General features: G+C 41.9%; 1 protein-coding gene across 1 annotated transcript; it reads right to left on the minus strand.

Annotated features, from left to right (window-relative positions):
- Nucleotides 1–7,695: 7,695 nt before the first annotated feature.
- On the minus strand, nt 7,696–12,315 carry LOC110501615 (B- and T-lymphocyte attenuator). The gene is made up of 6 exons (XM_021579307.3): nt 12,054–12,315; nt 10,135–10,461; nt 9,991–10,032; nt 9,761–9,892; nt 9,374–9,411; nt 7,696–9,215 (listed from the first exon to the last, which is right to left on the minus strand). Exons 1-6 carry the CDS (start codon nt 12,130–12,132, stop codon nt 8,898–8,900), a joined length of 936 nt encoding a protein of 311 aa, XP_021434982.2. The 5' UTR covers nt 12,133–12,315; the 3' UTR covers nt 7,696–8,897.
- Between the last annotated feature and the right edge of the window lie 9,606 nt (nt 12,316–21,921).

The raw sequence follows: 21,921 nt of genomic DNA on the forward strand, positions 1-21,921 counted from the left end.
CTGTTGTTTGGACAGATCTGGCTTCCATATGCACTTTGTTCCAAGTCTGTTTTATCCTGAGCCATGGGGTTTGAGAGGGGCACATAGTTTTGGAGAACACACTCACAGCTGCAAATAGTCCAGCATCAATCTGTAAGGCCAGTTCTACAGAGAAGGTGGGTTGGAGTGTTTATTAGTTCTGAGCCCTCTGTGTGTTCTCTGGGCTTGGGATGAGGTAGAACAGATTTGTCAGAAAATGTAGTATTAGAGATCAGATCCCAATTTTTTTGTAGTTTCTAATAGAGCCTCTAGCGTTGCTGGGGGTGTGATTGTGTGTCTTCAGACCTAAATCAAACTAAAAAGTAATAATCAACTGTTACATTTTTCACAGGCTCATTGTAGACACAAGAAGATTGGATACTTGCTCCACCAGTATAAGGTTTGGAATCTGCCAAGATTCTCATGTTTTCCTCCCATTATGCTGCACTGGCCTCCAGTGACGCAAACAGCTTCCCTTAAACTAAGATATGTGTTCTAATGTGCTGCTTGGGTTGATTTGTACCAAACCCACAGTAATACGCTTCCCACACACCTTTTCTGCTCTGTCATAAAGAATGCCTTCAGTCCGGTTCCAGTCTGCCTTGTCTCTCCATCCGCCCCCATCTACCACCCCTCCCTCCTTCCCTCCCTCCGACAGTGCGTTCTCTCCATCCTTCTGGTGGCTGAACGAGGGCTTTGTCCACCAAATAAAACACACACAGCCACTACTGTGTGTGTAAGCAGAAATGAGAGCATGGGCCAATTTTATGTATGTGTGTGTTACAAGGACAAAGGTCAGAGGGCAGTGACCTTTGTGATGGCATCAAAGAACATGGCTAACATTATACATTCTCCCAACCAATTGTGCTATTTTCTTTGTTTTAAATGGAGTTTTGTGTAACTTGTTTTTTTTACTTATTGTGTACATCATTTTTCTACTACCGTCTCTTATAATCAAAAATAACTTCTAGACATCAGAAAAGCGATTACTCACCGAGGACTGGAAAAAACTTTTTCCTTTAACTTCTTATGGCTGCCATCCCGTTAACGGGATAATTGTCATCAACAACCGCTGAATTGCATAGCGCCACATTCAAATAATATTACTAAAAATATTAATATTCATGAAATCACAAGTGCAATATAGGAAAACACAGCTTAGCCTTTTGTTAATCCACCTGTCGTGTCAGATTTTGAAAATATGCTTTACAGTGAAAGCAATCCAAGCGTTTGTGTAAGTTTATCGATCGCTCGACAAAACATTATGTACACCTAGCATCAAGTAGCTTGGTCACGAATATCAGAAAAGCAATCAAATTTACTTTTGATGATCTTCGGTTGTTTTCACTCTAGAGACAACCAGTTACACAATAAATATTCATTTTGTTCCATAACGATTATTTGTATATCCAAAATACCTCCGTTTGTTTGTTGCGTTATGTTCAGAAATCCACAGGAAAGAGCGGTCACGACAACGCAGAAAAATTCAAAATAGTATCCGTAATGTCCATAGAAACATGTCAAATGTTTTTATAATCAATCCTCCGGTTGTTTTTAAAATATATAATCGATAATATATCGACCGCAACTGTCTTTTTCAGTCGGAGAGGGAAAGGCAATGGCTGCCCAAACTTTGTTAAGCATACAAAACGCTGCTGCCACCTGGCCATACAACGACGCGATGTTATCTTTCTCGCTCATTTTTCAAAATAAAAGCATGAAACTATGTCTAAAGACTGTTGACACCTTGAGGAAATGATAGGAAAAGTAATCTGGTTGATATATCTTTAAATGGAGCAAAGGCAAGCTATGGAACATGGAGTTTTCAAAATAGAAGCCATTTCCTGGTTTGATTTTCCTCAGGCTTTTGCCTGCAATATCAGTTCTGTTATACTCACAGACAATATTTTGACAGTTTTTGAAACTTTAGAGTGTTTTCTATCCAATACTAATAATAATATGTATTTATTAGCAACTGAGACTGAGGAGCAGGCCGTTTAGTTTGGGCAACTTATTCATCCAAGCTACTCAATACTGCCCCCCGGCCATAAGAAGTTAACGAGTCCGACGAGAAGGATATCCTGCTTTCACTGGAACAGGCCCAGATCCACGCCTTTTGCGTAAAGAAAAGATGCCGGAAAAGAGGCTGCATATCGGGCACCCTTCTGAGAACTCGGAGGCGAGCAAGTAAACTCCTATTGCCTTCCATTCTTCTTGCTAACATGCGATCATTGGAAAATAAAATTGATGACCTACAATTATGATTATCCTACCAACGGGACATTAAAAACTGGAACATCTTGTGTTTCAACGAGACGTGGCTGAACAAAGATGCGGACAATATAGAGCTAGCAAGATTTTCCATGCACCGGCAGAACAGAGACACTACCTCTGGTAAGACGAGGGGTGGGGGTGTGTGTCTTTTTGTCTATAACAGGTGGTGCGCGATGTCTAATATTAAAGAAGTTTCGAGGTATTGCCTGCCTTAGGTAGAGCATCTTATGATAAGCTGCAGACCACACTATCTACCAAGAGAGTTCTCATCTGTATTATTTGTAGCTGTCTATTTACGACCACAAAGCAAAGCTGGCACTAAGACCGCTCTCAAACAACTCCATAAGGCCATTAGCAAAGAAGAAAATGCTCACCCAGAAGCGACACTCCTATTGGCCGGGGACTTTAACGCAGGCAAACTTAAATCAGTTTTACCAAATTTTTACCAGCATGTCACATGTGCAACCAGGGGAGAAAAAAAATCCTAGACCACCTTTACTCCACACACAGAGATGCATACAAAGCTCTCCCCCGCCTTCCATTTGGCAAATCTGACCATAATTCTATCCTCCTGATTCCTGCTTACAAGAAAAAACTAAAGCAGGAAGTACCAGTGACTCCCTCAATACGTCATTTGTCAGATGACGCGGATGCTACACTACAGGACTGTTTTGCTAGCACAGACTGGAATATGTTCCGGGATTCATCCAATGGCATTGAGGAACACCACCAGTCATCGGCTTCATCAATAAGTGCAGCGATGACGTTGTCCCCACAGTGACTGTACGTACATATCCCAACCAGAAGCCAAGGATAACAGGCAACATCCACATCGAGCTAAAGGCTAGAGCTGCCGCTTTCAATGAGCAGGAGACTAATCCGGATGTTTATAAGAAATCCCGCTATGCCCTCAGACGAACCATCAAACAAGTAAAGCGTCAATACAGGATTAAGATTGAATCCTACTCCACCAGCTCTGACGCTCGTTGGACGTGGCATGGCTTGAAAACTATTACGGACTACAAAGGGAAACCCAGAAGCGAGCTGCCCAGTGACACGAGCCTACCAGACGAGATAAATGGCTTTTATCTTCGCTTCGAGGCAAGCAACACTGAAGCATACACAAGAGCACCAGCTGTTCTGGATGACTGTGTGATAACACTCTCGGTAGCTGATGTGAATAAACCCTTTAACCTGTTGATCCTACTTGAGACGCAGACGTCTCAAGTAGGCACCTGGAAATGCCACTACGCTAAATGCTAAATGTACTCGTTGAAACTCAAACGTCCATTAAAACACACATACAGGGTATTGAATTAAAGGTACACTCGTTGTGAATCTAGACAACAAGTCAGATTTTTAAAATGCTTTTCGGCGAAAGCATGAGAAGCTATTATCTGATAGCATGCAACACCCCAAAATGCCTGAAGGCGACGTAAACAAAATAATTAGCGTAGCCGGCGCTACACAAATAGCAGAAATAAAATATAAAACATTCATTACCTTTGACGAGCTTCTTTCTTGGCACTCCTATATGCCCCATAAACATCACTATTGGGTCTTTTTTTCGATTAAATCGGTCCATATATACCCAAAATAGCCATCTATGGAAACTGTGTAATTCAGAAAAAAACATTGTTTCAAAACGCTGCGTCATTTTTTTAAATAAAAAAAGTTGACGATAAACTTTCACAAAACACTTCGAAATACTTTTGTAATCCAACTTTAGGTATTAGTAAACGTTTACAATCTATCAAAATGATCACGGGGCGATGTGTATTCAATAGCTCCACGTCTTCAAATCATGGTCGAAAATCTCTCCTCCAAAACATCCTGTCGGAGACCGGAAGAAATGGAATCTCTTTCCTTCGTTTGACCAAGAAATAACTCTCAGGAAAATGACGACAATGGCGACATCGTGTGGAATCTGTAGGAATTGCATCCTTGGCCCTATTTAATTTGGTGTCCTTTAAACAATACATGCAAGTGGCGCATGGATATTATTTTCAGCTTTCAGTGACCAGTTTTTCTTGCGCTTTTCGATGAAACACACGCTCTGTTATAGTCACAGCCGTGATTTAACCAGTTTTAGAAACTTCAGAGTGTTTTCTATCCACACATACTAATCATATGCATATACTATATTCCTGGCATGAGTAGCAGGACGCTGAAATGTTGCGCGATTTTTAACAGAATGTTAGAAAAAGGAGAGGGTAGACTTAACAGGTTTAAAGAGGTCAACATTCATAAAGCCGCTGGGCCAGACGGATTACCAGGACGTGTACTCAAAGCATGTGCGGACCAACTGTCAAGTGTCTTCACTGACATTTTCAACCTCTCCCTGACCGAGTCTGTAATACCAACATGTTTCAAGCAGACCACCATAGTCCCTGTGCCCAAGGAAGTGAAAGTAACCTGCCTAAATGATTACCACTCTGTGGCACTCACGTCGGTAGCCATGAAGTGCTTTGAAAGGCTGGTCATGGCTCACATCAACAGCATCTTCCCGGACACCCTAGACCCACTCCAATTAGCATACCGCCCACAGATCCCACAGATGACGCAATCTTAATCGCACTCCACACTGCCCTTTTTCACTTGGACAAAAGGAACACCTATGTGAGAATGCTGTTCCTTGACTACAACTCAGCATTCAACACCATAGTGCCCACGAAGCTCATCACTAAGCTAATGACTCTGGGACTAAACACCTCCCTCTGCAACTGGATCCTGGACTTCCTGATGGGCCTCCCCCAGGTGGTAAGAGTGGGCAACAACATGTCTGCCACGCTGATCCTTAACACTGGGGCCCCTCGGGGGTGTGTACTTAGTCCCCTCCTGTATTCCCTGTTCACCCACGACTGCGTGGCCAAACACGACTCCAACACCATCATTAAGTTTGCTGATGACACAAGAGTGATGATGAGGCCTGATTACCGACAAAGGCCTGATTACCGACAACGATGAGACGGCCTATAGGGAGGAGATCAGAGAACTGGCAGTGTGGTGCCAGGACAACAACCTCTCCCTCAATCTGAGCAAGACTAAGGAGCTGATCGTGGACTACAGGAAAAGGCGGGCCGAACAGGCCCTCATTAACATTGATGGGGCTGTAGTGGAGCTGGTCGAGAGTTTCAAGTTCCTTGGTGTCCACATCACCAACGAACTATCAAGGTCCAAACATACCAAGACAGTCGTGAAGAGGGAGCTTCTTTCTTGCTTAGTGGCCTTTCAGGTTGTCGATTATGTCGATTATAGGACTCGTTTTACTGTGGATATAGATACTTTTGTACCTGTTTCCTCCAGCATCTTCACAAGGTCCTTCGATGTTGTTCTGGGATTGATTTGCACTTTTCGCACCAAAGTACGTTCATCTCTAGGAGACAGAACGCATCTCATTCCTGAGCGGTATGACGGCTGCGTGGTCCCATGGTGTTTATACTTGTGTACTATTGTTTGTACAGATGAACGTGGTACCTTCAGGCATTTGGAATTTGCTCCCAAGGATGAACCAGACTTGTGGAGTTCTACAGTTTTTTTCTGAGGTCTTGGTTGATTTCTTTTGATTTTCCCATGATGTCAAGCAAAGAGACACTGAGTATGAAGGTAGGCCTTGAAATACATTCACAGGTACACCTCCAATTGACTCAAATGATGTCCATTAGCCTATCAGAAGCTTCTAAAGCCATGACATCATTTCTGGAATTTTCCAAGCTGTTTAAAGGCACAGTCAACTTAGTGTGTGTAAACTTCTGACCCACTGGAATTGGGATACAGTGAATTATAAATTAAATATTCTGTATGTGAACAATTGTTGGAAAAATTACTTGTGCCATGCACAAAGTAGATGTCCTAACCGACTTGCCAAAGCTATAGTTTGTTAACAAGAAAATTGTGGAGTTGTTGAATAACAAGTTTTAATGACCCAAACCTAAGTGTATGTAAACTTCCGACTTAAACTGTAGCCTCGTTAATGTTATTCTTATTGTGTTGCTTTTTATTCTTACTTTTTACTTTAGTCTACTTGGTGAATATTTTCTTCTTCTTGAACTGCACTGTTGGTTAAGGGCTTGTAAGGAAGCATTTCACGGTAAAGTCTCCCCTTTTTGTATTCGGCGCATGTGACATATAAAGTTTGATTTGATTTGACGTATGCCCATAGTAGGAGGATAAATTCCAAACAGCCCAATCTAAAGGGAGATTCATTAGCCCTTTGATCATGGCCTTTCTTTACACTATAAAAGATACCCCCTTAATGTATAATGTATGTCCTCATGTCTCAGCATGTTCTAATGTCCTTGTTTTTATCTAACTAAATGATGGTTGTGGAGCCTTATGTTTTAATAACCAATACATCCACATGGGTGCAGGCAATGGCTTACAGTAAAACCACATGGGTGCAGGCAATGGCTTACAGTAAAACCACATGGGTGCAGGCAATGGCTTACAGTAAAACCACATGGGAGCAGGCAATGGCATACAATAAAACCACATAGGAGCAGGCAATGGCATACAACAAAACCACATGGGTGCAGGCAATGGCATACAATAAAACCACATGGGTGCAGGCAATGGCTTACAGTAAAACCACATGGGTGCAGGCAATGGCTTACAGTAAAACCACATGGGTGCAGGCAATGGCTTACAGTAAAACCACATGGGTGCAGGCAATGGCATACAATAAAACCACATGGGTGCAGGCAATGGCTTACAGTAAAACCACATGGGTGCAGGCAATGGCATACAATAAAACCACATGGGTGCAGGCAATGTCTTACAGCAAAACCACATTGGTGCAGGCAATGGCTTACAGTAAAACCACATGGGTGCAGGCAAAGGCTTACAGTAAAACAACATAGGTGCAGGCAATGACTTACAGTAAAACCACATGGGTGCAGGCAATGGCATACAGTAAAACCACATGGGTGCAGCCAATGGCTTACAGTAAAACCACATGGGTGCAGGCAATGGCTTACAGTAAAACCACATGGGTGCAGGCAATGGCTTACAGTAAAACCACATGGGTGCAGGCAATGGCTTACAGTAAAACCAGTCAGTGCTCTACTCTCACAAAAATGATTACATTATGGATGAATAAACTGTTTAGCTGTTACACTGATAAGTATTGTATTGGACCTATTCTGAGATTAGGCTAATAGATGTGGCAGCTCCATGAAAGTAAGCTACACCCTTTCTCTGAGTAGTGAGTTATTTTGAGTACAAATTAACATCTTGGTGTGGTGGTGGTCTGTTCCCAGCACTTCCTGTGCGCTGTGTTTTTAAACTAGAAACAACCAGTCCTGTGCAGGTTAGGGTCTGCATCTGGGGCAGAAAAAACACCCCAGTACTTTACAGTAACCTCTCGCTCAGGGTTTTACCAGAACACAACAGGCAGAAGCAGTGTTGGACCAAAGATATTAGACCCAAGCTTTATTTTGTATTCTCAAAAACTAGCCACTCTTGCTTCAAGTGGTAACAATGGTCTTTGTCGCAATTTCTTTATAAAATGATGGACATTTCTCTGGCACTATTCTCTGTTGAAGGATACTGTATTGTAATTGAGTAGTTGCATAGTAAACATGTAGCCTTCAAACGAACATGTTTCAAATTAATTGACAATAACTGAGATTGGAATTTGTTACTGTATGTGTCACTATTACAATCTTGCCACGCCCACATCATTTTACAGTTATGCAAACTATTACCTCTGTCTTCCTATGACCATAGAGAAAGTCATATGCACTTTCATATTACATTCATATAACATTTGAATGGAATTTCCATACACTCTCAAGAGGGAGAACATCTATTTACAGCAACTCACTGTTTCGGCTATGTGGTGGGCTCAACATTTTACATAAACCATGGAAAGCCCCCAACCTGTAGCCAGCACATGCGTACAAACACGCGCATCTGTGCAAAAATATACACCAACACTCACTTGCTCGCTCGCTCACTCACTCACTCATTCACTCACTCATACTGAGTGAGTCATATGCAGACATATAGACACAGGCACACACACTTAGTCACACACAGGGACATAAAATGTTCGGTATGAGTTATTTTTCCCTGTTATATCCCCAAATCATCACTAATAATCACCAAAGTGTCTCAGTGGTTTCTTCATTAAAATATATATTTTGATAGTCAATAACAAATGATGGTTTATCATCATCATGTGTGAGATAACCTTTGTGATACACACTGCTAACAGGTGTTATTTTGCTCCTCTAACTCTGAGGTGTGACGTGAAGGAAGGTTCACACTCAGAAGCACATATTCTCTAGCTCTAACCCTTGCCCACCTGTCTCACCACGATCCCCCCCCATCTTTAAATCACATTTTATTCTCTGAAATACTGCTGCACTGCGGTTAACACACTGCTCAACATTTCCATGACACCAGGAAGAGTGTGTGTTAGTTTTATATATGTATAAAAAAACATGAATCCCCCAAGGAGTGACATTTTCATCCACAAAATATGTTCAGCTTTCCTCTTTTTCAGTGAGAAGATCCAACAAAGAAGACAACTTAAACAGTAAAACAGTCAGCAGCACTCTGCCGTTATGGTCTGGATGAGGTCTCTTTCAGAGCCTATGGGCTCAGTGGACTCGGATGGCTGCATACTCTGAGCATTCGTCATGGGGGGTTGGAATATGGGGGGGTTTCGGGGACCCTCTAGGGGTCTGGTGGTTCAGGCTAGCGTACACAAGGTGGTTTGACCCTTGACCTCCAGCTGTGATGTCAGAGGAAGGCAGAGTTCCGTTTGTCATCAGGAGGCTGTGTGCCGATGCCCTGTTGATGTGTTTGGCATGGGGACCATTGTTGTATAGATTGTCAGAGTGGGCAGGGTTTGGTGTGAATGGTGATAATGCAAAGGTTCCCTTAGAGCAGGAGGAGAGGTCTGGACATGGTGCTGCCTGTGTGGACATTTCCATTAAACACAGAGAAAAACAATTAGACAAAGTCAGGACAGCAAGGCTTCCATTTTGTACAAATGTAGTATATTGAGGACCAGTTTTGTCATGATAGTAAATGACCCAGTGGTTAATAGTAAGATGCTATAAGATTTCCTTACCTGCTCCTTTATGCCGTTATTTGTTGACCTTGTTGGTCCTGAATAATGTGTATATTTTAGAAAGTTAAAGTGACATGTTTGCTGTATTTCAACCTTGTACACAATAAAAGTTTTCATTATTAAATGGGTCTAATAGAAAACCTGAGCTGGCGCACACCAAGAGAATATGATTTAGTGTAGAGGTGCTGACTAACAGTGAATAAAGTTATAAAACAAAGAGAGTCACACACTCCACATGTATAACCTTCCAGTAATATATTGGATAAAAAAACACCAATGTTTCGGCATCACTGTGCCTTCTTCACCCTGGTTACTGGGAGGTTATACATATGGAGTCTGCGACCCTCTTTGTTTTTATAGTAATAAATGGGTAACAGCATTACTCACCTTTACATCCATAAAGATAGAAGAAGGAGATTGGTGTCACCACGACCACCAGCAGTACTATTCCCACACAGATGTAAGCATACGGCAGCCAGCTCAGATATTTCTCATCATGCTTTGCATTTGGTGAGTTGTCTGTTAGAGTAGAAACAGAGGTCTTAACACCAGACACAGTTGTCACTAGCTGATGTGACGTGATTGAATGTCTGTCATTTCATAAAACATTGTCCTACTTGTGTTGTGGTCTGCTGTGCTAGTCATTGTCAGGTTGATATCTGTAGAAATAAGTGTATTAAACAACAAGGACTCAACTGAGTATGTATTTTATTAATTTTAAAACAATTGATTGAGGAAAAAACTAAGCTTTTGTTGGTTACCTGAGACAGAGACATTGATAGCATGGCTAACAATTGATGATTTTTTCCCAGCCATTCCACATCTGTACGAACCATCGTCATTCCTAGATATCTTCTTAAAATCCAAAAATGCAATACGATTTTCTGACCCTCTATCAAATGGTTTCCATCCAATTTTGACTTGCTCTGTCTCATTGATTTGTTTGCAGTTGGCGTCCTCAAATTTACACCAGGTGACACGTAAGGTTTCCCCACAATGTTTTACAGGGCAGTTGATTGTCAGCCGTTTCTGAGGGACAGCATTCCAAACAGTGTTTCTTTTGATTGGCACCTCAATTTCACATGGGCCTTGGTGTGAGAAAAGATGATGGAAACAATTGACATAATTACTACTGATAGGGATCATACTGGTCACTGGTAAAACACAAATGAACATGAAGACCTGTCATATTCAAACTGCGGTTGAGAAGTCACGCTTTGACATGTCCATCACCCATCTCTGACTGACTTTGGTTGATCAATAAGTACATTCAGAAAGTATTCAGAACCCTTTACTTTTTCCACATTCTGTTACGTTACAGCCTTATTCTAAAATTGATTAAATTGTTATTTTCCCTCATCAATCTACACACAATACCCCATAATTACAAATCAAAAAATGTTTTTTAGAAATGTTTGCAAATGTATCAAATATAAAAAACTGAAATATCACATTTACATAAGTTTTAAGACCCATTACTCAGTACTTTGTTGAATCACCTTTGGCAGCCTGAGTTCCTGAGTGCTTTGTAGCAGGTTTTAATCAAATATCTCTCTGTACTTTGCTACGTTCATCTTTCCTTCAATCCTGACTAGTCTCCCAGTCCCTGCCACTGAAAAACATTCCCACAGCATGATGCTGCCACTAAACTTAACCGTAGGGATGGTGCCAGGTTCCTCCAGATGTGACGCTTGGCATTAAGGCCAAAGAGTTCAATCTTGGTTTCATCAGACCAGAGAATCTTGTTTCTTATGGTCTGAGAGTCCTTTAGGTGCCTTTTGGCTAACCCATATTGGGTTCTTGGTCACCTCCCTGACCAAGGCCCTTCTCCCCCAATTGCTCAGTTTGGTCGGGCAGCCAGCTCTAGGAAGAGTCTTGTTCGTTCCAAACTTCTTCCATTTAAGAATGATGGAGGTGACTGTGTTCTTGGGGACCTTCATTGTTGCAGACATGTTTTGGTACCCTTCCCCAAATCTATGCCTCGACACAATTCTGTCTCGGAGCTCTACGGACAATTCCTTCGACCTCATGGCTTGGTTTTTGTTCTGACATGCACTGTCAACTGTGTGACATTATATAGCTTGGTTTGTAAAGGTGTGTGCCTTTACAAATCATGTCCAATCAATTTAATGTACCACAGATGGACTTCAATCAAGTTGTAGAAATATCTCAAGGATGATCAATGGGATGTACCTGAGCTGAATTTTTGAGTCTGATGGCAAAAGGTCTGAATACTTATATACGTAAATAAGCTATTTCTGTTTAGTTTTTTTGACATTTGCAAACATTTCTAAAAACCTATTTTAGTTTTTTTATTATGGGGTATTGTGTGCAGATTGATGAGGAACATTTTTTATTCAATGTTGCAGACATGTTTTGGTACCCTTCCTCCAGATCTGTGCCTCTGTGCCTCGACACATTATTATGTAAATAATATTATTTTTATTTTTATTTTTTTTATGTGTAAATTGACGAGAAACATTTTTTTTTAAATACATTTTATAATAATGCTGCAATGTAATAAAATGTGGAAAAAGTCAAATGGGCTGAATACTTCCGAATGCACTGTACGTAGCATACCGTTGAAGGAAATTTTAAGTAAATTGCCAAAATTAGCAAATATCAATCCCTTTCAAATGTAACACAAAAAGTATGTGTGACAAGATGTGAAACATCTTACCTTGAGCATTGCCATTGATGCAGACCAGGAAGAGGAGACAGAGGACCAGCAGGATGTGGTCAGACCACAGTGGGTCCATCAGGGCAAAGATGCAATGTCTTATGAGATCTCAAGACAGGTCATGCCCGTGTCACTCAGTTAGAGCAAACCGCCTGTGATTACACACGTGAGTTGAGTGGTGACACTGACGATATGTTCTGAATATTTCTCTCTCTCTCTCTCTCTCTCTCTCTCTCTCTCTCTCTTTCTCTCTATCTCCTCTGCATCTACAGGGTTTTTCCACTTCCTGTCCTCCTACATATGAGCCTACCTACCATAGCTCTCTTGTCTATTGCTTCTACTTTAGAGGTCTGTTTCCTCTCCCTCACACATCGTAGGCCAACACGTATATGTATTTTTAGTGGGTTACAGTATATTATTGTAGGTAATTTAATGGGCAATGATCTTTAAACTTGTGCTCAGTTAAAAATATAGCTTTTCACACTTTTAGTAGACACCCTTATCCAGTGCATATATTTTCAAACTAGTCTCCCCGTGGGAATTAGACCCACAACCCTGGCGTTGCAAGCGACATGCTCTACCAACTGAGCTACACTTAACAATTGTATTGTAATCCATTTAGAGGTGTGTGTGTGTGGGGGGGGGGGGGGGGGTCCTCTTTGGTTCTCTATTGCTCCTCTATTGTGCGTCAAGCAAGAGGGAACCTGACCATCAGAACAGCTCCTTGAATCCCTACTTCTTGAAGTTTGCAGATGTGTCTAAAAAACACTTTTTTTACCCTTTGGTGTGTGTACTTTACTATATTTATACTTGGAATGTTGCTTTTCAACAGCAAAATATATATTTTTTTTACCTTGTAGGATGTCTTTAAAAAAAACTTAGTACAGCAAACTTGCTATAGCACCTACACCACCTGTGATAAGAAACATTCACCTGATGACTAATGCTTTCCATTCAGTCACTATCAGAGTTCATTAACAGTTGCAACTTATGTCTTCAGCTACTTACAGAGCGTTACAGTATCGCCATCTTCTGGTGAATAAATTACTGAGGCAGTTCTCCATCCTTGACTGTATTTATTAACACAAGTAACCTAGTTGTATTCAACAGCTACTGTTGAAATGCATTTCACATGAAACGTTCTGCCTCAATAGATATTATTCAAGGGCAGACAAAGATATGTTACACAGCTGATATGATTTTGTCAATTTGATCACATCATCAGGTCATATAGAGTCACAAATACTGCTTTGTTGATCTACATCAGCTTCCTGTATTCTCAGCTCTCTCAGTTCTACTTCTGTATCCTGGGATGTTTCTGCAAACAGAAGCAGCCATAACTATAAACATCCTGCAGATGACACAACACATCACAGCCGTGGGAAGTAGGTGTGCAGCACCCCCTGAAAAATCATAATATCAAAAAATGAAAAATAATAACAAATTTTTAATTTGCATTTTTTTAAAACAAAAGTAGTGCACTGGGCCTTTACTAGTCCTTTATTAGCAGCCCGATATACCCATCTGTAGAAAAAAATAAAAAAGGTCTGCGCTGGGCCTCCCGAGTGGCTCAGCAGTCTAAAGCACTGGAATCGCAGAGTTGTGGCATCACTACAGCCTGGGGTTCGATCGGCTGTGTCACAACCGGCCGTGACCGGGTGTCCCATAGAGAGGCGCACAATTGGGTTAGTGGGGGATTGCCCTTGCCCAGCGGGTCTTTACTTGGCTCATTGCACTCTAGTGATTCCTTGTGGTGGGCCGGGCACCTACAGGCTGAATTCGGTCATCAGTTGGACAGTGTTTCCTCTGACACATTGGTGCAGCAGGCTTCCGGGTTAAGCGAGCGGTGTTCTCGGATCATGTTTCGGAGGACACATGACTCGAACCTCGCCTCGCCTCTCCTGAGCCCGTTGGGGAGTTGAGACAAGATCTTAATTGGACGTCACGAAATTCAGGAGAAAAAGGGGGTAGAATTACAGTTATTATAATTGTTTATTAAACAAAGGTCTGCGCTATGTGTGTGTGTGTGTGTGTGTGTGTGTGGTGTGTGTGTGTGTGTGTGTGTGTGTGTGTGTGTGTGTGTGTGTGTGTGTGTGTGTGTGTGTGTGTGTGTGTGTGTGTGTGTGTGTGTGTGTGTGTGTGTGTGTGTGTGTGTGTGTGTGTGTGTGTGTGCATGCGTGCGTATTACTGTAACTCACCTTGTATTTGTATTTGTTAAGGATCCCCATAAGCTGCTACCTTTCTTCATGGGGTAAAACAACATTAAGGCAGTTATAAACAATAAAAACACTTTTCACAACACATTAAGTGTGTGCCCTCAGGACACTACTCTACTACCATATCAACTATTCAAAATATATGTGTGTGTCTGTGCCTGTGTGTGTCTCTTTACAGTCCCAACTGTTCCATAAAGTAGATTTTTATCTGTTTCTTAAATCTGATTCTACTGCTTGTATCAGTTACCTGATTTTGAATAGAGTTCCATGTAGCCATGACTCTATGTAGTGCTATGCACCTCCCATTGTCTGTTCTGGACTTGGGGATTGTGAAGAGACCTCTGGTGGCATGTCTTTGTGGGTATGCATGGCTGTCTGAGCTGTGTGCTAGTAGTTTAAACAGACAGCTCGGTGCATTCAGCATGTCAATACTTCTAACAAAAACAAGTAGTGATGAAGTCAACCTCTCCGCTATTTTGGATTATTAATGTTATTAATGTTAGCTCTCTGTGTACATTTAAGGGCCAGGTGTGCTGACTGTTCTGAGCAAATTTTAATTTTCCTAAGTCCCTCTTTGTGGCACCTGACCACACAATTGGACTGTAGTCCAGGTGTGACAAAACTAGGGCCTCTAGGACCTGCTTTGTTGATAGTGTTGTTAAGAAGGCATAGCAGCACTTTATTATGGGCAGACTTCTTCCCATCTTAGTTACTGTTGCATTAACATGTTTTGACCATGACAGTATACAATCCAGGGTTACACCAAGCAGTTTAGTCATCTCAACGTGCTCAATTTCTACATTATTCATCAATCAATCAATCAAATGTATTTATAAAGCCCTTCTTACATCAGCTGATGTCCCAAAGAGCTGTACAGAAACCCAGTCTAAAACCCCAAACAGCAAGCAATGCAGGTGTAGAAGCACGGTTGCTAGGAAAAACTCCCTAGAAAGGCCAGACCTAGGAAGAAACCTAGAGAGGAACCAGGCTATGAGGGGTGGCCAGTCCTCTTCTGGCTGTGCCGGGTGGAGACCAAAGATGACTGACCTGATAGTAAGTACAGAATCATATGATACAAGGCATTTATGTATATGTTTTAAATGACCAAAGGGTTCTGACTTTAAATGAAGTACAGCGTCATGCGGTATAGAGTCTATGGATGTGTTATGAATGACCGAAGGTGTCTCACTTCAATTAAAGTATTACAGGACACTACATAAAGTGTCAATAAATAGGTTATTAACGTCCTGCTTATTTATGACGGTTGTCTCATGATCCACAGGTTACTGTAGTGTGTGAGAGGTATTTAAATTGCTTGATGGACCTGCAAAGCTTGCATTAGTGTGTGTGTGTGTGTGTCAGAACCAAGATGATTTGGAGTAGTCTGTTCCCATGCTGGAGACCAGGGCTTTATTACATGCAACCTGTTACAATGGTGCCAATATTTTGTGGCTGATCTTTCAGTGGTTGAGTGGGTGAATGTGTCAAAGACCTGACTGGGCCCAGCACCGCGAGGTATGGCTTGTTTTTGTTGTGTACGTAGTTGTGTACTGAGGAGCATGTAACTTGGTTCCAGAAGAAAGACACTTTTAATTTCTTTAGGCTCGGTGGTTTTAGCAAGGTAAGTGTTTCTTGGTGTAACATCGTCCCCAGGCTATTGCACTCATAGCACATATAAGCCTTGGATATCAATCATTCAAACGTGGCCTTAGTGGGAGTGACCGTAGAATTATATAGGAGTGAACTTACTGAGTAAGGTATTTGTCATCTTCACTACTTAGCACAGTCAAAAAGTCATAATTTTTGCTAACCCTGCCCATTTCCACAATGTATCTTCTTAAAATGTGATTTTAAACCTAACCCTAACTAATGAAGGCCAAGTGTTGTGTGCATTTGGGCGGAACTGTCTGGGAACAAGATGATGTGTTATGTGACTAAGATGACATCAGCACGTCATCCTTTGTAGGTTGGAACAAGACGCATTTCGCTACACCCACAATAACATCTGCGAAACATTTGTTTGTGACAAATACAATTGGATTGTATTTGATTTATAAAGCACATGTTTATATCATATTCAGCATTGTGGGTTATGTCACTTTTGACATCGGTGATTATGTCACACAGTTATGCCACATTTATGATCCCTTTATGACATGTGATTTTAAAGGGCTAAGTAACACATGCTTTGTAACACATTTCTGTAGTGCTTATGAAACAGGACCCAGAGGGTCATGGCTGTGATCGGAGAAAACTGAGGATGGATCAACAACATTGTAGTTACTCCACAATACTAACCTACATGACAGAGTGAAAAGAAGGGTACCTGTACATAAACATATTCCAAAAGATGCATCCTGTTTGTAATAATGCACTAATGTAAAACTGTGGCAAATACATGAACTTTGTAACCCACCGCCTTGATTCGGTCTTATGTTGTTGTTTTTTTATTGAATAAAAATAGAGACTCAGCAACAAAATGGTATATCATACATTGCAGTTGAGAAGCAATGGTAAAGTAATTCTGCTTGGAAAGTTGATCAAGTTGTAATCCCATTTTTGAGAAAATGGTCCTTGGATGTTTTGGTACTCATACTGGAGAGCTGTTTTTTGTCTACACCTACTCAGCGTCTTTCACCCCCTCTTAAACCTTAGCCCCACACATCTCTTTAAGGACTCACATGTGAGGCCATGTGCTAAACAGAGTGAGCAAGGTAATGTAGTAAACAATAAAAGATTTAAAGACTTAAAAGATTTAAAAACAGAGTGAGCAAGGTAGTGTAGTAAACAACCAAAGATTTAAAGACTTAAAAGATTTAAAAACAGAGTGAGCAAGGTAGTGTAGTAAACAACCAAAGATTTAAAGACTAAAAGTAGTGAAAGTAGTAGCCTACATTAAGAAAAACTATAGGTAAAAATACACTTTATTTAGTCCTTGGCCTATGTCCTAATCTGACTTTGAAAGTTTCCAGATAAAAATAGTATTTAAATATTTTCTAATGATTAGAGGATGCTAACCCTTTCACATGAAGGGTCATGTGAAATAAATGCTATAACCAGCCCCCAGCCACATCTAGCTAAGTGGATGGATCACCATTGTTTAGATATGCACACATGGCCATGAAATACAATAGATAGCCATAATCACCCCCAGACACACCTGGCTTAGTTGATGGGTCATGTAATCATTTTCTTGCAAAGTTGAGTCTTTTGTTTTAGGTATGTTGCTAGCTAGCTAACATTAGTCTATAACTAGCAATGCAAATGGCTTAAGATACTAATATTACTACACAGATCAAATATGTAACGTTAGCTAGAGAGCCAGCAAGCTACCGTTCGCTAGCTAGCTAACAGTATAATTTAACTTGAAAACGATTTGACCAAATTAGAAACATGTAATATTTCTCTTACCCGTATACATGGATGAACTCTTTGCGACAGTGTGTCTTTCTGTTTGTAGCTAGCTACAGCTTGTTTGTCCCTGTTGTAACTTTAATGGGTTACAGAGTTAATGATAACAGTTCATTCATTGAGATGTATCTAAAGATGTGTTTTTACAGTCATTTACATATGTAAGAGTAATTGTGTTAGAATTCATGTGATGGAGATTGACAGAACTATGTACATATTTCTGTTGTATTGGACTACGCTATTATCATGTTTGAAGGTAAGATCCAGGTGTCACGTCTGCTCCCGCTCTTCCCTCCCCCTGGCGCTTGAGGGCGCCAGATTGCCTTGCATCACGCACTCCTGCCATCCACCACGCACACCTGCCTTCCCTCGTCACGCGCATCAGCGTTATTGGACTCACCTGGACTCTCTTATCACCTGTTTATTTCCTCACCTATATTTGTCAGTTCCCCAGCTCTGTTCCCTGCAGCTTCATTGATTGTTTTTTGTCTTTGTTTTCTGTCGCTGTTCCTGTCTCGTTCTATGTCTGTACTTATTAAATGTTACTCCCTGTACCTGCTTCGGCTCCCCAGCATCAACCCATGTGACAGAATGCAGCAGCCATCATTCGAAGCATCGGGGATTACTGGCGTTCTGGTTGGTATGGTGGTAGCGGCTCTGGGTCGCCACCGATGGAACCGGGGGTGCCGAGCCAGCTCGTCGGGCTTCCATGCTTCCTAGCTGGCTCAAGAGGTTTCCTTGCCCCGGTTGGCTCGGATGCCGCCCATCCCACGTCGGGCATCAGCCGGATTGTCAGTTCTTATTCACCCAGCCGATCCAAGAGTTTTTTTTGGTTTTGTTGGTGACGTCGGGGTGGATTCCACCACCGATGGACCCGGGGGTGCCTAAACAGCCCGTCGGGCTTCCACGCCCTGGCTGGCTCGAGAGGTTTCCTTGCCTCGGTTGGCTCGGTTGGATTCCCATCCCACGTCATACTCCTCCGGATCATCTGGCTTCTTCAGCAGGATCGACAGGCATCTTGCCTCAGTCGGATCGTCAGGCTTCCATGCCACAGCCAGCTCGTCAGGCTCTCATGCTCCTGCTGGTTGGTTGGGCTCACACACACCAACCGGCTTGCCCAGAGCCCATGACTCAGCCAGTTCCCACAGGTGGGACGACAGGTGGCGCTCCTAGAGGGGGTGGTACTGTCACGTCTGCTCCCGCTTTTCCCTCCCCCTGGCACTTGAGGGCGCAAAATTGCCTTGCATCACGCACTCCTGCCATCCATCACGCACACCTGCCTTCCCTCGTCATGCGCAGCAGCGTTATTGGACTCACCTGGACTCACTTAACTTATTTCCTCCACTATATGTGTCAGTTCCCCAGCTCTGTTCCCCGCTGCTGCATTGATTGTTTTTTGTCTTTGTTTTCTGTTTGCTGACGGTGTTCCTGTCTCGTTTTATGTCCGTTATTTATTAAACGTTACTTCCTGTACCTGCTTCGTCTCTCCAGCATCAATTCATGTGACACCAGGTGCAGACAGTGTCGAAGTAGGCAAAGGTACAGGACGGTAGGAAGGCTCAGTTTCAGGTTCAGGTCAGGCAGAGGTCAGTAATCCAGAGTAGTGGGGCAAAGGTACAGGACGGCAGACAGGCAGAGGTCGGCAATCTAGAGTTGTGGGGCAAAGGTACAGGATGGCAGGCAGACAAAAAGGTCAAAACCATGAGAAAAAAAATAGCTATAGACAGGAACAAGGGAGAAACTGCTGGTTGGTTTGATAAACAAAACAAACTGCCACAGACAGACAGAAAACACAGGTATGAGTACCCAGGGGATAATGGGGAAGATGGGTGACACCTGGAGTGGGGTGGAGACAAGCACAAGGACAGGTGAAACAGATCAGGGAGTGACAGCTATTGACTGCAAGTGCCAGATTGCCTTGCGACAGGAAGTAAAAACGAGATCTTGCCAGTTAACTACAAGTGACAAGTGATTATCCTGGCTTTCGCTAGCAACTTTCTTTTATTGTTTTGTAAAATCTAAAGCGGTGAAATGTAAAGTGAACAAGTATTATTACTAAAAATAAGTTTAATCATTACTTTGAAGATAGTCATTCTATATTTTTGGTGCTGAAACTCGGAGTATGAGCTGCAACGAAGATCAGTGGGATGACTGACTGAAACGTAGGCATTAAGCTGAAAGAATGATATAAAAGCAGAGTACCATCCGAGTTGCCACAATACAGATTTTGAATCAGATTGAGCTGGAAATAACCTAGTCATATCCGGATACCGATCCCTTGAGTACATTGTTGGAATTGCTGTCAGCTAAGGAGGACAGCTTGTTTGAACTTGATCGTGGAATTGAACACCCTAGGACAGATTGGAGGTGGAGATTGCATGCACAGAGGATTACAAAGAACGCGTTATCATGCTGAAGAGCCGTGCACAACGGGTGATAAAACAGGTGAAAAAACAGGACCTCAATCCACTACCAGCACGGGTGAGTAATGCTAGCTCAAAAAGATCACAGAGACAATCAGTAAGGCTATCAAAGTTGATTCATGAGAAATTCGATGGAGATGTCAGTATGTGGCAGGAGTTTTGGAGCCAGTATGAGACTACTATTCACAAGAATGATTTACTGTGCAATAAAGACAAGTTTACCTACCTGAAAACGTATCTCACTGGAACAGCTGCAAAGGCAGGACTGATGTTGACAGTTACTATGATGATGATGCAATCAGTCTGCTCAATAGCAGATTTGGAAGGAAACATCTTGTGATTAGTGTTCACATGACAAAGCTGCTGAATCTCACTTCTGTGAAGAAATCCTCTGCCCTTTTGTGACTAGGGGGCAGTATTTTCATTTTTGGTATTTTGTCGGGACAAGATGCTAGAATATGCATATAATTGACAGTTTAGGATAGAAAATGTTCTAAAGTTTCCAAAACTGTAAAAATATTGTCTGTGAGTATAACAGAACTGATATTGCAGGCGAAAGCCTGAGAAAAATCCAATCCGGAAGTGCCTCATCTTTTGAAAGCTCTGCGTTCCAATGCGTCCCTATTGAGCAGTGAATGGGCTATCAACCAGATTACTTTTTCTCCGTATTCCCCAAGGTGTCTACAGCATTGTGACGTAGTTTTAGGCATTTATGTTGAAGAATACCCGTAAGCGGCTACATTGCGCAAGTGGTCACCTGATGGATCCCAGAGTGATTCTCGTGTAAAATACAGAGGAAGCCATTATTCGGTCCTGCTGAAAAACCAATTGTCCCGGTGGATATATTATCAAATAGATATTTGAAAAACACCTTGAGGATTGATTATAAACCATGTTTGCCATGTTTCTGTCGATATTATGGAGCTAATTTAGAATATTTTTCGGTGTTTTCGTGACTGCAATTTCTGGGCAATTTCTCAGCCATACGTGAAGAACAAACGGAGCTATTTCGCCTACAAAAATAATATTTTGGGAAAAAAGGAACATTGGCTATCTAACTGGGAGTCTCGTGAGTGAAAACATCCGAAGCTCATCAAAGGTAAACGATTTAATTTGATTGCTTTTTTGATTTCCGTGACCAAGTTACCTGCTGCTAGCTGGACAAAATGCTATGCTAGGTTATCGATAAACTTACACAAATGCTTGTCTAACTTTGGCTGTAAAGCATATTTTGAAAATCTGAGATGGCAGGGTGATTAACAAAAGGATAAGCTGTGTCTCAATATATTTCACTTGTGATTTTCATGAATAGGAATATTTTCTAGGAATATTTATGTCCATTGCGTTATGCTAATTAGTGTAAATCGATGATTACGCTCCCGGACCCGGGATGGGGAGTCACTAGAGGTTAATAAATGTATTAAGGCAGCTATATGAAATTCAGATTTGAAGCTTGGACTCACTGGGTGTAGTGTCAGAAACCTACGGAAGCCTACTATGCCTAATCTTACTGCAGATGATTCCAGAGGACATAGCTCTTGACTATAGTCGTCAGAGGGGAGTAGAAGAGTTTGTTTCCTACAGGAGGTTCAGAACAGGGAGATAGCACTACAGATGACAAGATCATGCAACCAACAGAAAGAGAGCAAACCATGGAATAAGTCATGCTCCTCCAATGAAATTAAAACAAGAAGACCCAGAAGGAACATAACGGTCTATTCTGTGGCAGTGCAGACCCCAAATCAGAAAACTGCCCTGACCACAATATTACTACAAGCAAAGACAAACGAAAGAAAATGGGAAGATGCTTTGTATGTT

The sequence above is a fragment of the Oncorhynchus mykiss genome, chromosome 22, assembly GCF_057628025.1.
Source record: "Oncorhynchus mykiss isolate SJ-2025 chromosome 22, ASM5762802v1, whole genome shotgun sequence".
Lineage (NCBI taxonomy): Eukaryota > Metazoa > Chordata > Actinopteri > Salmoniformes > Salmonidae > Oncorhynchus > Oncorhynchus mykiss.

What these genes read in the sequence shown, in the direction of transcription:
- LOC110501615 (XM_021579307.3), bottom strand. Translation starts at nt 12,132, where the DNA reads ATGGACCCACTGTGGTCTGACCACATCCTGCTGGTCCTCTGTCTCCTC. An exon ending in CATCAATGGCAATGCTCAAG is followed by an intron (nt 10,462 to 12,053) that starts GTAAGATGTTTC and finishes TCTCACACCAAG; the next exon opens with GCCCATGTGAAATTGAGGTG. An exon ending in TATCAATGTCTCTGTCTCAG is followed by an intron (nt 10,033 to 10,134) that starts GTAACCAACAAA and finishes TTATTTCTACAG; the next exon opens with ATATCAACCTGACAATGACT.